Here is a 15505-nt window from a genome sequence, read left to right on the forward strand (position 1 = left end):
GTTACCAGACTACCATGGAACCTGTTCAGAGCAGGGCGCAGCTTAAGTATTCTAGTGTAGCTTATCTACCAGGGCTATCTCCAGAATGTATAAGTCAATGTAGCTTTAGTTCCAGCACTCTGTCGTCAGTGTGTTTGGCCACAAGAGGGAAGCACTGCACAGGGGAGCGAAGCGGTGGGTCCGCCAGAAAAATTACAATTTATCATATATATATATATATATAATATATATAAGTCCCTCAGTCTCCAAATTAGAGAATGTAAAGACATGTTGAAGACTCTAACTGAGTCTCAGCAGACATCTTTTACTTTACATCCTATTGACAGCCAAGTGTATCTTAAGTTTCAGAAATAATTTGCTTCTTCTCGATCAAGTCTAGGGGAAAATTTGTTTGTAAAATACCTTAGACGTAAAATATCCTATACACCTGGTCCAGTGCACCTGGTCCAGTGCACCTGGTCCTGTGCACCTGGTCCTGTGCACCTGGTCCTGTTCATTTAGCCCACCTCTTCACACCTGGTGATCTACATGTAGCTGAGGAATCAGACCCACAAGCGAGTGATTCTGCTATCCCATAATATTTGAGGGATGACCGCTGACCTCCCATCGCCAGCCAACCAGAGAGTCTGATGATGAGGAGAGAGGGAGAGCTCTCCCTCTCTCCTCCCTCCCCCATCTGATATCTAATCCTCTCTCCCACTTTATCTTCCCATCTCTCTCTGCTCTCCCTCCCCCTCCCCCCCTCCCTCCTCCGCAGAACAAACTAATAGTGAGATTAAACCATCGCTCTTTGAGTCCGGGGCCAGCGACCGGCCCCTTGGGCCGCTCAAGGTCCCAGGACCCTAGTTTAGGATCCATTGGTCAACAGCCCCCCATCCCGCTCTAGTAATGATGCTTGTTTGTCCGGAGGCCTGTGAATCACACCCATATTACCGCTGTCACGGCAACCACAGGAGACCCCCACCCTGGGAGACAGGAGTCCAACCAAAAAGTACTTTTAAACCCACTCACACATCTTTAATGTTACCCTCTGGAGCTAGCTCGGTTAGCCACGGCTCGTTACCCTCTGGAGCTAGCACGGTTAGCCACGGCTCGTTACCCTCTGGAGCTAGCACGGTTAGCCACGGCTCGTTACCCTCTGGAGCTAGCACGGTTAGCCACGGCTCGTTACCCTCTGGAGCTAGCACGGTTAGCCACAGCTTGTTAGCCTCTGGAGCTAGCACTGTTAGCCACAGCTTGTTAGCCTCTGGAGTTAGCACTATTAGCCACATTTCGTTAGCCTCTGGAGCTAGCACGGTTAGCCACAGCTCGTTAGCCTCTGGAGCTAGCACTGTTAGCCACAGCTTGTTAGCCTCTGGAGTTAGCACTATTAGCCACATTTCGTTAGCCTCTGGAGCTAGCACGGTTAGCCACAGCGGGCTGTGGACTTAACATCTTTATAATAAACCCTTCATTCAAGGTATTCCCTGAAGCCGACATACCAAAAAGTCAAGGACTAGACACCTTAGGACCCTGAGGTCAGAGAACACGCTTTGGGAGTTAGAAAACGGTTATTTATCACTTTTTATTCAATACTTTATTGACATTAACTTGCTTGATCCCACATCATTGAGTCATCGGGAGTCCTCAGCATCCCGGAGCTCCGAGTGTTCAAGAGGACAGATTGTGTCGTTGAACGCTCTGCGGTAAACGTCCAACCAGCCACATTCTTTATTCACTAAGGAAAGATAGGCAACTGCTTTGGAACCCAACCTTAGCCCTACCCCTACCCCCCCTAACCAACCCTAACTAACCAGACGGGCGGGGCAGCAGGGGCAGCCCTCAGTGGGCGGGGCAGCAGGGGCAGCCCTCAGTGGGCGGGGCAGTAGGGGCAGCCTTCAGTGGGCGGGGCAGATCTCAGTGGGCGGGGCAGCAGGGGCAGCCCTCAGTGGGCGGGGCAGAAGGGGCAACCCTCAGTGGGCGGGGCAACCCTCAGTGAGCGGGGCAGCAGGGGCAGCCCTCAGTGGGCGGGGCAGCAGGGGCAGCCCTCAGTGGGCGGGGCAACCCTCAGTGAGCGGGGCAGCAGGGGCAGCCCTCAGTGGGCGGGGCAGCAGGGGCAGCCCTCAGTGGGCGGGGCAGCAGGGGCAGCCCTCAGTGGGCGGGGCAGAATTCAGTGGGCGGGGCAGCAGGGCAGCCCTCAGTGGGCGGGGCAGAAGGGGCAGCCCTCAGTGGGCGGGGCAGAACTCAGTGGGCGGGGCAGCAGGGGCAGCCCTCAGTGGGCGGGGCAGCAGGGGCAGCCCTCAGTGGGCGGGGCAGAATTCAGTGGGCGGGGCAGCAGGGCAGCCCTCAGTGGGCGGGGCAGAAGGGGCAGCCCTCAGTGGGCGGGGCAGCAGGGGCAGCCCTCAGTGGGCGGGGCAGCCCTCAGTGGGCGGGGCAGAAGGGGCAGCTGTTGTTGCCGCTGGAGCTTAGCCAGACACTGATGCACTGGCGGTGGACGCAGTGGGCGCAGGCCAGCGGCTGGCGCGCCGCCGGCTCCACGGGGTGCTGGCACATCAGGCAGAAGCTGCGGGCGGCGGGCCTGGGGGCGGGCCTGGGGGCAGGGGCCAGCTTCAGGCCCACCTGCTCCGTCAGCTCGTCCCGCGACAGGCCGGCCATGGTCCCCCGCTCGCACTTGATGTGCTGCAGAGCGACCATCAGATGGGCCCTGCTGCATTGTGGGAACTTGGCAGCCAGGTGGTCCAGCAGTAGATCCAGTTTACCGACCGGACCGGAGTGCGGGGGCGGGGTTTGGTGGCCGGTGGGCGGAGTAATGCGAGAAGGGGGCGGGGTTTGGTGGCCGGTGACCGGGGTGATGCGAGAAGGGGGCGGGGTTTGGTGACCGGTGGGCGGTGTGATGCGAGAAGGGGGCGGGGTTTGGTGGCCGGTGTGCGGGGTGATGCGAGAAGGGGGCGGGGTTTGGTGGCCGGTGTGCGGGGTGATGCGAGGAGGGGGCGGGGTTTGGTGGCCGCTGTGCGGGATGATGCGAGAAGGGGGCGGGGTTTGGTGGCCGGTGGGCTGGGTGATGCGAGGAGGGGGCGGGGTTTGGTGGCCGGTGGGCGGGGTGATGCGAGGAGGGGGCGGGCTTCTGGGCGGGGCCAGGGGGTGAGCAGGAGGTGGGAGGAAGGCGGCCTGCTCCAGAGACAGCAGGATCTGACTGATGATCAGCTCCGCCTATCAGAAAAGAGGGGAGGAGTCTTAAAGAGGAACAGCAACATGGGCTAAGTTAGTAGCTATGCCACTTCTGCTGTGGAGCTAACAACTCAGATGTAGCAAGCTGCCAGCGACAGCTAATGTCGAGTAGCTAGCTGCTAGCGACATCTACTTTGGTTTTGCTAGCTCCTGTTGTGTAGCGTAACCTGAGGATCGGTTGATCTCTACGAGCAGGCAGTGTGCCAGAAGAATGGCACATTGAAATGTCCATCTTTTCTATTGATGTGATAAAGCATCCCCCAGACCCCCCCAGACCCCCCCTCACCGTGGGGACCTTGGGCAGGGGCGGGAGGTCCAACGCCGGGAGGTCCAACGCCGGCAGGGCCTCCGCCCCAGGGGGGGCCTCCAGGGCCCCCCCCTCTCCCAGCTGCTGAAGCAGCCCCTGGAAGTGGACCGGCAGCTGGTCCCGCCTCCTCCGGACAGACGCCTCCTGCCGCTCCCAGTGCAGCCGCTCCTGTAGGCGGGACGGACTGGGGTCCAACTGAAGGGCCTGCAGGTACTGGCCCACCTGGAGAGGACCAGAGGGAGAGCAGGCTCTGAGCTGAGGACCAGAGGGAGAGCAGGCTCTGAGCTGGAGAGGACCAGAGGGAGAGCAGGCTCTGAGCTGGAGGAGCTGAGCTCCACTTGTATCAGGAGCAGCATCAGTCCTGCATCCGCCGGGCTAGGGGGTCCTGGTCTAGGGGGTCTAGGGGGTTCTGGTCTAGGGGGTCCTGGTCTAGGGGGTTCTGGTCTAGGGGGTCCTGGTCTAGGTAGTCTAGGGGGTCTAGAGGGTCTAGGGGGTCTAGGTCTAGGGCGTCTAGGGGGTCCGGGTCTAGGGGGTCTAGAGGGTCTAGGGGGTCCTGGTCTAGGGGGTCCTGGTCTAGGGGGTCTAGAGGGTCTGGGGGGGTCTAGAGGGTCTGGGGGGTCTAGAGGGTCTAGGGGGTCCTGGTCTAGTGGGTCCTGGTCTAGGGGGTCTAGAGGGTCTGGGGGGTCTAGAGGGTCTAGAGGGTCCTGGTCTAGGGGGTCCGGGCCTAGGGGGTCCTGGTCTGGGGGGTCCTGGTCTAGGAGGTCCTGGTCTAGGGGGTCCTGGTCTAGGGGGTTCTGGTCTAGGGGGTCCGGGTCTAGGGGGACTAGGTCTCGGGGGTCCTGGTCTAGGGGGTCTGGTCTAGGGGTTCCTGGTCTAGGGGGTCTAGGGGGTCCTGGTCTAGGGGGTCCTGGTCTAGAGGGTCTAGGGGGTCCTGGTCTAGGGGGTCCTGGTCTAGGGTCTACCCACCTCCCTGAGCCAGAACTCCATGGAGGCCATGGTGGCCTCTCTCTGCCTCTCCACCAACACCACCCCGTCCTCCAGCGCGCGCTGCTCCACCTCCCGGGACGCCGCCTGCACCCGCTCCATCTCCTCCGTCAGCTGGGACAGCTCCGCCTCCCACAGCCGCTGCTCCACCTCCTGCTCCGCCTGCAGCGGGCTCAGACGCTGCTCCACCTCCTCCAGCTCCGTCTGCAGCCTGCAGCGAGAGACCACCAGTACAGGACCAGTACAGGACCAGTACAGGACCAGTACAGTGCACCATGTAGGAACCAGTACAGAACCAGTACAGGACCAGTACAGAACCAGTACAGAGCACCACGTAGGAACCAGTACAGGACCAGTACAGGACCAGTACAGGACCAGTACAGTGCACCATGTAGGAACCAGTACAGGACCAGTACAGGACCAGTACAGGACCAGTACAGTGCACCATGTAGGAACCAGTACAGAACCAGTACAGGACCAGTACAGAACCAGTACAGAGCACCATGTAGGAACCAGTACAGGACCAGTACAGGACCAGTACAGGACCAGTACAGGACCAGTACAGTGCACCATGTAGGAACCAGTACAGGACCAGTACAGGACCAGTACAGGACCAGTACAGGACCAGTACAGTGCACCATGTAGGAACCAGTACAGGACCAGTACAGTGCACCATGTAGGAACCAGTACAGGACCAGTACAGTGCACCATGTAGGAACCAATACAGGACCAGTACAGAACCATGTAGGAACCAGTACAGGATCAGTACAGGACCAGTATAGTACACTATGTAGGAACCAGTACAGAACCAGTATAGTGCACCATGTAGGAACCAGTACAGAACCAGTATAGTGCACTATATAGGAACCAGTACAGAACCAGTATAGTGCACCATGTAGGAACCAGTATAGAACAATATAGAGCTAGGCGTCTGTTCTCACCTGTTGTTCTCTTCCTGTGCACGGTTCTTCTGTGATGTCATTTCCTGTTTCCTGAGCAGGAAGTTCTTCCTGGACACCTTGGAGTCGTTGAGCTGCAGCTTGACCCTCAGAGAGTCCAGCTTCTCAAGAAGGAGCTACACACACACACACACACACACACACACACGTTAAGTGTGTGTGTGTGTGTGTGTGTGTGTGTGTGTGTGTGTGTGTGTGTGTGTGTGTGTGTGTGTGTGTGTGTGTGTGTACCTGGTGTTGTCGAACAGTCCTCTTGTGCTCCGCCTGCAGCAGCTGCTGCTGCTGCACCCGTCCCTCCTCCTCCACTCTGTGTCGGCTCACCAGGTCCGTCTCCTCCGCCAACCACTCCCGGCCGCCGTCCAACATGGCCGCCGCACACTGCTCCACATCCGTCATGGCCACCCCGCGCTCCGCCCCTGGAACCAGACCGCCGTTTACAATGATGCCCACTGTCCTAAGAAGTGATCGACCGCGCTCAGCTGAAGACCAGACAATAACAACCAGATGACGTCAGGACCCCCACAGCCCAGGGCGTGTGTAATAAAAAAGCGTTCTTAGTTTCGTTTCATGGAGCCATTATGTAGAACAGAAAGCATCTCAATGTTGACTTTATAATAGAAGTAGAAAAGACAAGACTGGTGGAGTATTGGATAGAGTTAACTACCAGTACCACTGGAGTACTATAGCATATTGTGTAAAGGTTAACTTTATCAAGAAGCCCGTCTCACCCTGTCCGTCTCACCGACCCTGTCTCAGTGCGTCTGTCTCATCGTGTCTGTATCGCTGTGTCTCTCGCTGTGTCTCTCACTGTGTCTGTCTCGCTGTGTCTGTCTCACCGTGTCCGTCTCGCCGTGTCTGTCTAGCTGTGTGTTCCGTCAACGTGTCCCGGTTCTTCCTGGTGTCCGCTGTGTGAAGTCACTACGGTTCCTGTCGTTCAGCTCTCCAGACTCTTTATGTATCATATATATAAATATATATATATACATATAGACCCTACCCGGACTGGAGGCTGAGGCACCACAACACAGGAAGAGGAGGGTGTTCAACCCGGAACTGATCTCTGATTCCGCCGGTCCCACCCCCTCCGATGCTCTCCTCCTCCTCCTCCTCCTCCTCCTTCTCCTCTCTGCGCTGTCACATGACAGCAGTGGGGAACACATCCTCTTGAGTCTCCTCCACCTTCTGTGTGAGTGTGTCATCGGTATTAAGGACCATGGCGGAGCAGACCGACTACCGGGAGCCTGAGCCCGGCCGCGGAGAGGAGTTCTCACCGGAGGTGAGTCGGTCCGGGAGTCCGTACGTCACTAGGATGTCCTTATCCAGCAGGATGCTCTCTACTGCTGGGCTCATATCTTCATGATTAGGACGATAGGATCAGATGTCAGGTGAATGAAGCAGTGAGTCTGTGTGAGTGTGAGGGAGGCTCAGGTTGCGCATCAACACGCAGCTTTGGTAGCAGATTTCCGGGTCGGTTGCGTCAGGTGACTCAGGTGGAGCGGGGACAGGTGGAGCAGGACAGGTGACGGTGTTTGTTTACACCATGGTGGCTGGTACTTTATCTGTATTATAAATGTATATATTTGTTCTTGTATTATGGGAAATGCCTTCAGTATATCCGGTCACATCCACATTTAATTCTCAATGTTATTTATTATCGTATACAATGAAGTGTTCCTCCACGTCTGAGACACAGGAGGGCAGACGTGGAGCTATGGCCAGTTGTTTACTGGTGGGCTCCTGGTTAGACCTGTTGTGTGTGTCTACCTCTACTGTAGCTCTGCTCTCCACTAGTGAGGCCTGGACTACCGCTACTGTAGCTCTGCGCTCCACTTGTTAGGCTTGGGTTACCTCTACTGTCTTGATGCTCTCTACTAGTGATGCCTGGTCTACCTAGTCTACCTCTACTGTAGCTCTGCGCTCCCCTAGTTAGGCCAGGTCGACCTAGTCTGAGAGCTCTATTGTAGCTCTGCGCTCCACTAGTTAGGCCTGGGCTACCTCTATTGTAGCTCTGCGCTCCACTAGTTATGCCTGGGCTACCTCTACTGTAGCTCTGCACTCCACTAGTGAGGCCTGGGCTGGGCCTTTGACCCAGTAGTGGTTACGTTATTTTACTCAATGCCCTAAACAAAGTAAAGATATGATATTTCCTGATATTGCAGAGTTCTTTCTCCAAGTAAAATCAACTCATCTGCACATTTATAATGGTCCGCTACACATAGTAAGACCGAATATTTGTTCTCTTTTTGACACAAAAGTTTACAATTGAACATGGAACATGTACCAGAACCCCCATATGGTCTCGCATTACTTGCAGCCAGGAAAGGTACAAATAACATGCGTGGAAAGTGGGGGGCTCCCTACTGGCTGAACTCTCTGGCTGAACATTTTGATAGATGGCCGAATAGTAATCACTATTGCAATACACCTCATATTAATCATATTTAATCATTACAAATTGATTATTTTCTATTATTATTTATGTTATACATTATTATATATATTTGGTTTGTTATAATAACTTTGCAGACCCTGTGTTGTAAATCCCTGTTGTTGAGGTGTCATTGTTGCAAACGTATTGTGGTTAGTATTTTCTTAGTCTGTAAATTCCCATAAACGGAAAGCAATGGTAGAGCTGCAGCAGCAGTTGCTAAGTTGCTAAGCAACCCACACACAAACACACAAATAAAGTATTATGCTAGTTACTAGTTATATTTAGAGCAATTTGAATGATGAGTTAACGATTAATTAATGATGATTAAAGGGATACTTCACCCATTTAGAACCGGCGTTCTATCATTATAAAATCGAATTGTAATATAAATATATATCAGTCTAAACCAGTCTCCCCTTGGCCCATTTTTTCTCATCTAATTTTCTCCCGAAATGACGTCAAATGACGCGTTTGAGGTCATTTCGGGAGAAACCTCTTGTCCCTCTAGAAGGGCCGAGGACTACAGCACACTTTTGGTGGCAAATTTTTCCACCAATAATGAATGAAAGGTGGCGGGAGCTCGCGTACTGAGGGGGAATGAGGGGGACGGGAGACCGACAGGTGGGCGGGGCATCGAGCGCAATGCACTGTGTTAGTTGGAGGTTTTCTTACTTTGAGCCAGAGAGACCATGAAAACACTCTTTCTGCCTTTTTTCAGGCTAGGATGAACCGATTTCAATTTTTTTTTCACATTTATAATACATTGAATTATTTAATTCATAAAACCTTCATATTCCCACCGGTGAAGTATCTCTTTAAGGTCAGGCTCAAACATCGACCAATCACAGTTCTTTAAAACGTGTTTGTGTGTTTGTTTGTTTGTGTGTGGGGGTCAGGCAGAACCGCTCAACTCCAACGGACAGAACTCTCTGTTGGAAGAAGAAGAAGAAGAAGAAGAAGAAGAAGGAGAAGACCTCTTTACAGGTTCTCTCTCTGTCCCTCTGGTTCTCTCTCTCTGTCTCGGTCCCTCTCTCTCTCTCTCTCTCTCTCTCTCTCTCTCTCTCTCTCTCTCTCTCTCTCTCTCTCTCTCTCTCTCTCTCTCTCTCTCTCTCTCTCTCTCTCTCTCTGTCCCTCTCTCTCTCTCTCTCTCTCTCTCTCTCTCTCTCTGTCTCTCTCTCTGTCTCTCTGTCTCTCTGTCTCTGTCCCTCTGTCCCTCTCTCTGTCTCTCTCTTGTAACCTAATGTCTCTCTGTCTGTCTCTGTCTGTCTCTCTCTCTCTCTCTCTCTGTCCCTCTCTCTGTCTCTCTCTCTCTGTCCCTCTGTCTCTCTCTGTCTCTGTCTCTCTGTCCCTCTGGTTCTCTCTCTCTGTCTCTGTCCCTCTGGTTCTCTCTCTCTGTCTCTGTCCCTCTGTCTCTGTCTCTCTCTTGTAACCTAATGTCACTCTGTCTGTCTCTGTCTGTTTCTCTGTCTCTCTCTCTCTGTCTCTGTCTCTCTGTCCCTCTGGTTCTCTCTCTCTGTCTCTGTCCCTCTGTCTCTGTCTGTCTCTGTCTCTCTCTCTCTGTCTCTCTGTCCCTCTGTCCCTCTCTCTCTTGTAACCTAATGTCTCTCTGTCTGTCTCTCTGTCTCTCTCTTGTGACCTAATGTCTCTCTGTCTGCCTCTGTCTGTCTCTCTGTCTCTCTCTCTCTCTCTGTCCCTCTCTGTCTCTCTGTCCCTCTGGTTCTCTTTCTCTGTCTCTGTCCCTCTGTCTCTGTCTCTCTCTTGTAACCTAATGTCTCTCTGTCTGTCTCTCTGTCTCTCTGTCCCTCTGTCTCTCTCTTGTAACCTAATGTCTCTCTGTCTGTCTCTCTGTCTCTGTCTCTCTCTTGTAACCTAATGTCTCTCTGTCTGTCTCTGTCTGTCTCTCTGTCTCTCTCTCTCTCTCTGTCCCTCTCTGTCTCTCTGTCCCTCTGGTTCTCTCTCTCTGTCTCTGTCCCTCTGTCTCTGTCTCTCTCTTGTAACCTAATGTCTCTCTGTCTGTCTCTCTGTCTCTCTGTCCCTCTGTCTCTGTCTCTCTCTTGTAACCTAATGTCTCTCTGTCTGTCTCTGTCTGTCTCTCTCTCTCTCTGTCCCTCTCTGTCTCTCTGTCCCTCTGGTTCTCTCTCTCTGTCTCTGTCCCTTTGTCTCTGTCTCTCTCTTGTAACCTACTGCCTCTCTGTCTGTCTCTCTGTCTCTCTGTCCCTCTGTCCCTCTGTCTCTGTCTCTCTCTTGTAACCTAATGTCTCTCTGTCTGTCTGTCTCTCTGTCTCTGTCTCTCTCTTGTAACCTAATGTCTCTCTGTCTGTCTCTGTCTGTCTGTCTGTCTGTCTCTCTGTCTCTCTCTCTCTCTCTCTCTCTGTCCCTCTCTGTCTCTGTGTCCCTCTGGTTCTCTGTCTCTGTCTCTCTCTCTCTCTGTCCCTCTCTGTCTCTCTGTCCCTCTGGTTCTCTCTCTCTGTCTCTGTCCCTCTGTCTCTCTCTTGTAACCTAATGTCTCTCTGTCTGTCTCTCTGTCTCTCTCTCTCTGTCCCTCTCTGTCTCTCTGTCCCTCTGGTTCTCTCTCTCTGTCTCTGTCCCTCTGTCTCTGTCTCTCTCTTGTAACCTAATGTCTCTCTGTCTGTCTCTCTGTCCCTCTGTCCCTCTGTCTCTGTCTCTCTCTTGTAACCTAATGTCTCTCTGTCTGTCTCTCTGTCTCTCTCTCTCTCTCTGTCCCTCTCTGTCTCTCTGTCCCTCTGGTTCTCTCTCTCTGTCTCTGTCCCTCTGTCTCTGTCTCTCTCTTGTAACCTAATGTCTCTCTGTCTGTCTCTCTGTCCCTCTGGTTCTCTCTCTCTGTCTCTGTCCCTCTGTCGCTGTCTCTCTCTCTTAACCTAATGTCTCTCTGTCTCTCTTTCCCTCTGTCCCTCTGGTTCTCTCTCTCTGTCTCTGTCCCTCTGTCGCTGTCTCTCTCTCTTAACCTAATGTCTCTCTGTCTCTGTCTCTCTATCTCTCTCTGTCCCTCTCTGTCCCTCTGGTTCTCTCTCTCTGTCTCTGTCCCTCTGTCTCTGTCTCTCTCTTGTAACCTAATGTCTCTCTGTCTGTCTCTGTCTGTCTCCTGTCTCTCTCTCTAGAGGCTACAGAGGAGGTTTCATTGGACAGTCCAGAGCGGGACGTCCTACTGTCAGACGGCCCCTCCCCCGTCACCCCCCCTGCCTCCCTCATCAGCCCCCACCTCCCCCACAACCACCTTTACACGCACTGCTCCTTTGACGAGGTGCACACTGATAGTGACAGCAGGAACTGCTGATTGTGTTGACATGGTCGCTACTAACTGAAGGATGATGATGATGATGATGATGATGATGATGATGATGATGATGATGATGTGTGCAGATGGAGGAAGAGGACACTCCAGACCTGTTTGATATCAGCATCCTGGTCTCTGATCCTGAGAAAGTTGGTATGTTCAACACATGTCATAAATCCTCTTTCAGATATTAACCTGCACTCTAAACCATCCAGTGAACTGTTAACCAGCACTGTAAACCATCCAGTGAACTGTTAACCAGCACTGTAAACCATCCAGTGAACTGTTAACCAGCACTGTGAACCACCCACTGGACTGTTAACCAGCACTGTAAACCACCCACTGGACTGTTAACCTGCACTGTAAACCATCCAGTGAACTGTTAACCAGCACTGTAAACCAACCACTGAACTGTTAACCTGCACTGTAAACCAACCACTGGACTGTTAACCTGCACTTTAAACCAACCACTGAACTGTTAACCAGCACTGTAAACCACCCACTGAACTGTTAACCTGCACTGTAAACCACCCACTGAACTGTTAACCAGCACTGTAAACCATCCAGTGAACTGTTAACCAGCACTGTAAACCAACCACTGGACTGTTAACCTGCACTGTAAACCATCCAGTGAACTGTTAACCAGCACTGTAAACCAACCACTGAACTGTTAACCTGCACTGTAAACCAACCACTGGACTGTTAACCTCTACTGTAAACCACCCACTGAACTGTTAACCTGCACTGTAAACCAACCACTGAACTGTTAACCTGCATTGTAAACCAACCACTGGACTGTTAACCTGCACTGTAAACCAACCACTGAACTGTTAACCTGCACTGTAAAGCATCCAGTGAACTGTTAACCAGCACTGTAAACCAACCACTGAACTGTTAACCTGCACTGTAAACCAACCACTGAACTGTTAACCAGCACTGTAAACCATCCAGTGAACTGTTAACCAGCACTGTAAACCAACCACTGGACTGTTAACCTGCACTGTAAACCAACCACTGAACTGTTAACCTGCACTGTAAACCAACCACTGGACTGTTAACCTCTACTGTAAACCACCCACTGAACTGTTAACCTGCACTGTAAACCAACCACTGAACTGTTAACCTGCACTGTAAACCAACCACTGGACTGTTAACCTGCACTGTAAACCAACCACTGAACTGTTAACCTGCACTGTAAAGCATCCAGTGAACGGTTAACCAGCACTGTAAACCAACCACTGAACTGTTAACCTGCACTGTAAACCAACCACTGAACTGTTAACCAGCACTGTAAACCAACCACTGGACTGTTAACCTGCACTGTAAACCAACCACTGAACTGTTAACCTCTACTGTAAAACATCCTGTAAACTGGGCTCCTTGTTAACCTGCACTGTGTTTCAGGTGAGGGGATGAACGCCTACATGGCCTACAAAGTCACCACTCAGGTATGTTGGACGCTTTCATCAAGCGACTTTTATCAAGTTTCAGACACGGGGCATTAAGGAGCAGTTAGGGGTTAGACAGTACAGAGACAGGTCATTAAGGAGCAGGTAGGGGTTAGACAGTACAGAGACAGGTCACTAAGGAGCAGGTAGGGGTTAGACAGTACAGAGACAGGTCATTAAGGAGCAGGTAGGGGTTAGACAGTACAGAAACAGGTCACTAAGGAGCAGGTAGGGGTTAGACAGTACAGAGACAGGTCACTAAGGAGCAGGTAGGGGTTAAACAGTACAGAGACAGGTCACAAAGGAGCAGGTAGGGGTTAGACAGTACAGAGACAGGTCATTAAGGAGCAGGTAGGGGTTAGACAGTACAGAGACAGGTCATTAAGGAGCAGTTAGGGGTTAGACAGCACAGAGACAGGTCATTAAGGAGCAGGTAGGGGCTAGACAGTACAGAGACAGGTCATTAAGGAGCAGGTAGGGGTTAGACAGTACAGAGACAGGTCATTAAGGAGCAGGTAGGGGTTAGACAGTACAGAGACAGGTCATTAAGGAGCAGGTAGGGGTTAGACAGTACAGATACGGGTCATTAAGGAGCAGGTAGGGGTTAGACAGTACAGAGACAGGTCATTAAGGAGCAGGTAGGGTTAGACAGTACAGAGACAGGTCATTAAGGAGCAGGTAGGGGTTAGACAGCACAGAGACAGGTCATTAAGGAGCAGGTAGGGGCTAGACAGTACAGAGACAGGTCATTAAGGAGCAGGTAGGGGTTAGACAGTACAGAGACAGGTCATTAAGGAGCAGGTAGGGGTTAGACAGTACAGAGACGGGTCATTAAGGAGCAGGTAGGGGTTAGACAGTACAGAGACAGGTCATTAAGGAGCAGGTAGGGTTAGACAGTACAGAGACAGGTCAGTAAGCAGCAGGTAGGGGTTAGACAGTACAGAGACAGGTCATTAAGGAGCAGGTAGGGGTTAGACAGTACAGACAGGTCATTAAGGAGCAGGTAGGGGTTAGACAGTACAGAGACAGGTCATTAAGGAGCAGGTAGGGGTTAGACAGTACAGAGACAGGTCATTAAGGAGCAGGTAGGGGTTAGACAGTACAGAGACAGGTCATTAAGGAGCAGGTAGGGGTTAGACAGTACAGAGACAGGTCAGTAAGCAGCAGGTAGGGGTTAGACAGTACAGAGACAGGTCATTAAGTCATTGACTTTAGTAGAAAACAGAAAGGGGAAGCTGTAGTGAAGGTAGGTCATAGTCAGGGCTGTAGGTTATAAAAAGATCTTTAAATCACCTGATTGACTGTTTAACCCCCAGACGTCCATGTCCCTCTTCAAGAACCCTCTTTAATGTTGTGACTGTTTAACCCCCAGACGTCCACGTCCCTCTTCAAGAACCCTCTTTAATGTTGTGACTGTTTAACCCCCAGACGTCCACGTACCTCTTCAAGAACCCTCTTTAATGTTGTGACTGTTTAACCCCCAGACGTCCATGTCCCTCTTCAAGAGCCCCCAGGCCACCGTCCGCCGGCGCTTCAGTGACTTCCTGGGTCTCCACGGGAAGCTGGCCACCAGGTACCTCCATGTGGGCTACCTGGTGCCCCCGGCCCCCGAGAAGAGCATCGTGGGTAAGAACCCCTAACCTAGTGGAGCTGTTGGTTAGTGATGTGTTCAGGTAGGACTGGTAGTCATCTCAGATGTGTTCAGATGTGACTGCTAGTTGTCTAGTTAAGTAGTTAGTTATCTACTTAGTTAGTTATCTAGTTAGGGATGTGTGTTCAGGTGTTACTATTGGTTAACTAATTAACTAGTTAACTGAGTTATCCAGTTGGTGATGATTGTTCAGGTATGACTGCTAGTTATCTAGCTAACTAGTTTGTAATCGAGTTAGTGATGTTTGTTCAGGTGTGACTGTTGGTTAACTAATTAACTAGTTAACTACTTAGTTATCTAGTTAGTAATGTGTGTTTAGGTATGACTGCCAGTTATCTAGTTAACTAGTTAGTGATTTGTGTTCAGGTGGACTGCTAGTTAACTAGTTAACTAATTAGTGATGTGTGTTTAGGGATGACGAAGGTGAAGGTGGGGAAGGATGACTCTTCGTCCAACGAGTTTGTCGAAAAAAGAAGAGCAGCGCTAGAAAGGTAAAACACACACACACACACACACACACACACACACACACACACACACACACACACACACACACACACACACACACACACACACACACACACACACACTGTTACCACTTTGTGTGTGCGTGTGTAAATCTAAAGTTCAACCATGTTCAGCCCTGAAGGCTGAAAGGTTAAACCACAAACATTAGCTCTCCCATCATCGAGAGAGAGAGAGAGAGAGAGAGAGAGAGAGAGAGAGAGAGAGAGAGAGAGAGAGAGAGAGAGAGAGAGAGAGAGAGAGAGAGAGAGAGAGAGAGAGAGAGAGAGAGAGAGAGAGAGAGAGAGAGAGAGAGAGAGAGAGAGAGAGAGAGAGAGAGAGAGAGAGAGAGAGAGAGAGAGAGAGAGAGAGAGAGAGAGAGAGACTTCCATTATGCTGGCCTTTCCTGTCAGGTTTTGATTGACAGGAAGGTCAGCCAGTCTCCTGAGCCCATCAGCTGATCGAGCTCAACGCTCAGAACTCTACACTGATGCTGTCTCAGACACACACACACACACACACACACACACACACACCCCGTCCTGACTCCAGGTGTTCCTCAGGTATCTCATGCGGACAGCCAAGCACCCGGTCCTGCTGAAAGACCCTGATCTGCTGACGTTCCTGGAGTGTTCTGAGGTGATCAGTTATAGCTTCTATGTTCTTCTATCTATACTCTACAGTATGTTCTTCTATCTATACTCTACAGTATGTTCTTC

The 15505-nt window shown here is 51.7% G+C and overlaps 2 protein-coding genes across 3 annotated transcripts in view; one reads left to right on the forward strand and one right to left on the reverse strand.

The window, feature by feature from the left end:
* Window positions 1-2355: 2355 nt before the first annotated feature.
* On the reverse strand, window positions 2356-6537 carry rnf214 (ring finger protein 214). The gene is made up of 6 exons (XM_056602881.1): window positions 6294-6537; window positions 5689-5873; window positions 5440-5573; window positions 4481-4709; window positions 3494-3736; window positions 2356-3189 (listed from the first exon to the last, which is right to left on the reverse strand). The coding sequence occupies exons 2-6, from the start codon at window positions 5851-5853 to the stop codon at window positions 2401-2403; spliced, it is 1560 nt and encodes a 519-aa protein (XP_056458856.1). The 5' UTR covers window positions 5854-5873; window positions 6294-6537; the 3' UTR covers window positions 2356-2400.
* Window positions 6520-15505, forward strand: part of snx2 (sorting nexin 2) — a 23294-nt gene continuing 14308 nt past the window's right edge. The window contains exons 1-8 of one of the 2 annotated variants that reach the window (XM_056602490.1): window positions 6520-6733; window positions 8785-8872; window positions 11008-11150; window positions 11270-11336; window positions 12588-12631; window positions 14116-14257; window positions 14695-14773; window positions 15350-15425. In XM_056602490.1, coding sequence (XP_056458465.1) covers window positions 6671-6733; window positions 8785-8872; window positions 11008-11150; window positions 11270-11336; window positions 12588-12631; window positions 14116-14257; window positions 14695-14773; window positions 15350-15425 — 702 coding nt within the window. In that variant the 5' untranslated portion in view covers window positions 6520-6670. Of the gene's footprint in view, window positions 6734-8784; window positions 8873-11007; window positions 11151-11269; window positions 11337-12587; window positions 12632-14115; window positions 14258-14694; window positions 14774-15349; window positions 15426-15505 lie in introns of those variants that run through there. The other variant, XM_056602491.1, reaches the window with a different exon arrangement.

Source organism: Gadus chalcogrammus, chromosome 11 (assembly GCF_026213295.1).
Source record: "Gadus chalcogrammus isolate NIFS_2021 chromosome 11, NIFS_Gcha_1.0, whole genome shotgun sequence".
In the NCBI taxonomy this organism is placed as follows: domain Eukaryota; kingdom Metazoa; phylum Chordata; class Actinopteri; order Gadiformes; family Gadidae; genus Gadus; species Gadus chalcogrammus.

Coding starts and splice junctions, on each gene's coding strand:
- rnf214 (XM_056602881.1), bottom strand. CDS start 5,853: ATGACGGATGTGGAGCAGTGTGCGGCGGCCATGTTGGACGGCGGCCGG. Junction 5,574..5,688: donor GGACTGTTCGACAACACCAG/GTACACACACAC, acceptor GTGTGTGTGTAG/CTCCTTCTTGAGAAGCTGGA. Junction 4,710..5,439: donor GCACAGGAAGAGAACAACAG/GTGAGAACAGAC, acceptor CTCTCGCTGCAG/GCTGCAGACGGAGCTGGAGG.